Source organism: Lolium rigidum, chromosome 7, assembly GCF_022539505.1.
Source record: "Lolium rigidum isolate FL_2022 chromosome 7, APGP_CSIRO_Lrig_0.1, whole genome shotgun sequence".
In the NCBI taxonomy this organism is placed as follows: Eukaryota; Viridiplantae; Streptophyta; class Magnoliopsida; order Poales; family Poaceae; genus Lolium; species Lolium rigidum.
Window position 1 is genome coordinate 123,768,954 of NC_061514.1, and position 5,149 is coordinate 123,774,102.

Consider the following 5,149-nt stretch of genomic DNA (forward strand, 5'->3'; position numbering starts at 1 on the left):
TAATGCCTTTATTCCTCTGATAATCAGTCTTGTTCACTTGCTGTCTAGCCCCATTCAGTATTCATTGTACAAATATACTATAATGTGCTATATGCCAGTATTGTGGCTGTTGTTCAAGTTCCTGTGAGGCTGTACCTTGGTCAATAGATGACTGATTCCAGGTGGTCAAATCAGCACATGATGTCTAGGACATAAGTACTGTCTAGTTAAGACCCTGAATTTGCTTTATGTGTTGTCCGAATCTTGTGCTGAATTCCTGGTAACCTGCTCTATGGATTGTAACTTCATAGCTCAGTTTTTGTTAGAAAATGGAAGAACTTTACCTGCATCAATGATTCACGACACAGCCAATGTTTATACATTGTTTGCGCTAATACCGACACTAGAACAAAATGAAAATCATATTAAACTGTTGCCCTCGAGCAGTGCTGATTTTAATATGATGACGCCACCCATGTCTAGTAAATAACTCCCGGACGATATAGTTACCTACAAAATCATGTTGTGCTACACTGTTCATTTTGGCATAACCAAATAGACCAGCATATCACGGCTCCAGTATGCTACACAGTTGCATGTGTAGGCTCGCACTTATAATTTTTTATGTTTCATTATGGTTGCTGTCGTTCAAATTTTTGTATCTTAACCAAATTAAAGGAACTTCTTTTCAGGCATGAAGGATTCCCCAAAACAGAAAACTTTAGCAGATGTTCTGGTTCGTTCAGACAGATGCCAGAAGAAATGACAGGTACCAAATTGCCAGCCAATGTAATCTCTCGGCTTAAGCTTCTTTATTGACCCATTCTTACTATATCTCATACATTCAAATGTTTAGGATGTTACATTCTTCTTACATATTTGTCTAACTCAGCACATATAGTTTGCCTTGGAGAAAAAGTGTGGTTTAATTTTGCCAATGACTACTATGTATTGTTCCATATGTCTGCATCCTACTTGCTTGAGTTCCAGTTGCTGTTTTAGTGGAATGGGTAATATTTTTTGGACTCAACATAGTTGTAGAATTACATTTCCCATTCACGATGCCAGATGCTGTCATTTGTTAGATCAAATATCCATTTCATAGTTCTGTCTTATAGCAACAAATTGGTGCTTGTTTATGCATGGAATTTTCATCCAGGTGTATTAGTGCTTGTTAACTGTATGGAATGATTAACTGTAAAACTACAAATTATCAAGGCATCATGTAGTGTTTAAGAGTCTGAGACAGGGCTGACGCAGTGTCATTATGACCATCTTGTTTCCGTCTCCTGAATATTTCCACTAGTCAGAACTGAAATTCAAGCTTCTTACTTATAAATAAACATGTTGTTCATGCGCCAAGTAACGCTATAGTAGTGTTTGTTATTTATTGGAATTACTTTTATCTTAATATATCACTCCTTTTTTGTGAACTTATCTCATTCTCTTCAAATGGTTATGGAAACTTCCTTAAAATGTGTGCTTACTTTTCTTATTTATTTTTCAGGTTTCTAGCAACTAACAGTAGCAGATGCAGGTGCTTTAATGATTTAGGAAGCTGATGGTGGTAGTTTGCTGAACTCTCGTTTTGGTGGAAATTCTGGACAAGTTTGGTTGTCTAAAGAGTTTGGTCACGTTTTGGGATAAACTTGAGAAATTTGGCTACGTTGTAGTTTGCTGACGAACTATCTCCTTCTATGAAACTATGGGAAATGTCCCGGGCTTCCGTTCCAAGCTGGACCATTCCAGTAGAGGATTTACTCATTAAATCAGCATGTAATATGATCCCTGCAGAATGTTAACTTCAGTTGCAAAGACAGTGCTGTCACCTTTTTACAGGAAAATGCCAATGCATCTAAATGCTTGATTCTGCCATGAAAGATATTCTTCAGTATTGATGGTTGTTGTATTCTCGAAAAAGTATTGACGGTTGTTTCAGTTCTTCAGTATCCAGTGCAAACGAAAACAACCACCACGCTTAGTTATAGTAAAGCTATTTGTAATTGTTATTGGAGAAGATATACAGAATCAGTTGTAGCCACCTTCTGAATTTACCCGCTTAAAGCTGAGAATTGAAGCTTTCAGCTCGCTGCTCGAGGTTCTACTCACTAAATCTTCTATAAAAAGAAGCCAAGGGCCTCTTCCCCTGTAGGCTGTCATTTTGTTAGTGTCACACTACATCATACACCAGACTGAGCCGAGCAGAAACGCGTCGAATCAGAGTGACCGTGTGGTATATACATCGCATCAAATCCCGGGGAATGCCTATGCGGCACTTTTTTTCTATCTACAGTATTACGCTCCATTTCAAAATAATCGATGTCTACGTTTGCCCTTAGTTAAACTAGTTTAAATTTGGCCAAGTTTTTCAAAAATATATCAACATCTACAACACTAATTTGATTTTATTAGATTCATCATACAATAAATTTGTGTACTATATGGATTTGACGCCGTACATATTTGACACATTTCTTTAGAAATTCAGTCAAGCTTAGTAAAGTTTAACTTCGGACAAAACTAGAATTTGAATGAGTTCAGAACGTAGCAAGCATGTAGTAAGAGAAGTACTTCTCATAATATTGGCAAACAAGGTACCTAACCGATCGTCTTACAGTATTTGATAAACCTACACTACCGACACTTTCAGAGCCTAGAATAATAAAATAGCATCCAGAGGACACTTTCAGGTTGGATTTCTTGGTGCGCATTTACAAAATTAAGCGGCCCACACCACCCCATATGATAAACAAAATGAAGGAAGCAACGACGAACAGCTGAGCGTTCGTACCGCATTTCCAAAACAGATGAAATCTGACGGGCCCGTCGACTCCACCTTTCTGCTTCTGCGTGTTGGCTCACCATTCAACACATTTTGTCCGACGACCCATCACCATTTTTCTGTTGATAGCATCCTTGCTCACACAGTTACACGCGCTAAACTACCGAGGCAAAAATGGGATGCAGATAGGATCCTTTTCTATGTCGTCATGGAACGATGGGATGTTCTCAAATCTGCATATATCGTTCAAGTATAAAGAATAAATCGATTAAACATGGCAGTGGTGGATAGTGCTCCTACTAGTTAGATTTTCTGTTTTTTCGTGTTGCACCAACCGTACTGTACTCCAATCATCTGTTGTCCCTCTTAATTCCGGTCTACGCAGCTGATGAGCTCAAGCCGTATACAGTTATACACAATGTGTGCTGAATGTTTATAGAAAATACAGATGAAGAAACATTTCTTTCTAAATTGTGAATGACACCATTGCCTGCTCAATTATGGCCGGTTGTTTATTCTTTCCTTTTCTTTTGAAGCAACATTGCTACTATGTACAACAGGTCAACAGCAGAGCTTTGTTTTCTGCAGAGAAATAAACGGGTGAACTCTGATACATTCTACAAAAAGAGAACATATTCGTACCCAAAAAATGGAATATGTTGTGGTCGTACAAAAAGAAGGGTGAATGCACATGGTCCTCTTCTGGAATTCCTTACCTTTTCCATTTGAGCAGCTTTTCATTTTATTTTCTTCTCCCTTTTTGTTTCACCAACCGTGAGCATGGTCTGTCCTGACAAACGTGTTTGAACCACTACTAACTGCCTGTACGTGTGTCAAGAGCATGGTGTACAGACAAGCATGAAGCATCTGAGCATGAACCGAAAAGAGAGTGTCGACGGCAATACTTTTTTTTGTCAAATCAGCCTTTACTTTGGAGTACATTATGGTTAGGGTATGCGTTAATGTTGTATCTTCGAACTTGACCTGCACTGTACGCTACACGTGTACTTAATTTGTATAAATGTGACTTCTTAGCTGATTACATACGTTTGGCTAGCTCACACTCCATACCATTCTCATGCAAGTCCTAACTGCCATTAATGTTCAAACAATAAGTGACCAAACCGAACGATTACCACTTGATATACTCTTGAATTACCCTGCATTCTGGGTTTAGTCAAAGTCAAAAAAAAAACTTGGACTAACTATATAAGAGAAAATATCAACATCTACAATTTAAAATAAATATTACTATTTGAATTATTATAACCTTTCTCGTATTATAAAATATTTAGTGTTATAGAAGTAGATATTTCTATCGATATGATTGGTCAAACTTTAGGATGTTTGACTTTAACCAAACCCAAAATGCAAGGTAAATTATTGACAGAGGGAGTATAAGGTTGCATAATTCATAGAATATGGTTCACCTCTAGCAACAGTTATGAGCTCTCTGAACATCGACACGTTACACGCACCGGTAGATTTGTCTATTGGACAGTGGTATGTGAAGTATTTTTCTGGGGAAAGTAAACCGAGTGCAATTCTCTGTGGTTCTTTGAAAGATATTACCCCCGTTCCGAAATATAAGCTTTTTTAGAGAGCTAACCAAGGCTTATATCTTAAAACGGAGGTAGTGCTTATTAAATGAACAACCTTGACTCTACTAAAATTGACTATCAATCACCAAAAGATACACTCATGCACAGATTCCTACAGACATGTTCATACTGTGATTTCTTTTCTTTTCATTTGAAATACTACTAGTACTATTTATAATATCAAAAGTGCAGCATTTGCCAACCAGTAGAGCAAGCATTTCTAAATGAGAATATTTGAATTGCATGTCTTCTTTCTCTATTCCCATTCCACTTCATTAAGAACACAGCAGTCTGCACATGCAGAGCAAATCACCAAACATACACCGCATCCCTGGACCTCCACCCTCTTTATAAACCACGCGCGAACTCGAGAGCGGCTGAGAGAAACAAAAACCACAAGGCAACGATCCAGCTGAGCACTGTCTGCACCAACCAAGAAAGCGAAGCCAAACCGAGACGAAGAATGGGGGAGGCGCCGCCGTGCAGCGTCGTGCCGCGCCGAGCCGCCGCGCACTGCCGCCTGCCGCGCCGCAAGGTGCACGTCGTCCGGCTCGGAAACGGCGACGCCGGCGCACGGCGGGCGAGTTGCGCCCGCGGCCTCCGGGGCCGGATCAAGCTCCGGTGGCTCAGCAGCGCCATGTGGCGCCTCGCCGGGATCTGCGTGGCGGTGCTGTCGGGGCCGCCCAGGGTTTCCGACGCCCCGCCGTCGTGGACGGGTGTGGAGCCGTGCTTCGCGGCGCCGTTCGTGCCGGCCGTGCTGGTGCCGCGCGCGGGACAAGACTGCTAG

General features: G+C 40.5%; 1 protein-coding gene across 1 annotated transcript; it reads left to right on the plus strand.

Annotated features, from left to right (window-relative positions):
- Positions 1–4,825: 4,825 nt before the first annotated feature.
- On the plus strand, positions 4,826–5,149 carry LOC124671934. Its single transcript, XM_047208250.1, has one exon. It carries the CDS (start codon positions 4,826–4,828, stop codon positions 5,147–5,149), a length of 324 nt encoding a protein of 107 aa, XP_047064206.1.

Bases quoted from the DNA above. Each gene is read 5' to 3' on its own strand.
- LOC124671934 (XM_047208250.1), top strand. From the start codon at position 4,826: ATGGGGGAGGCGCCGCCGTGCAGCGTCGTGCCGCGCCGAGCCGCCGCG.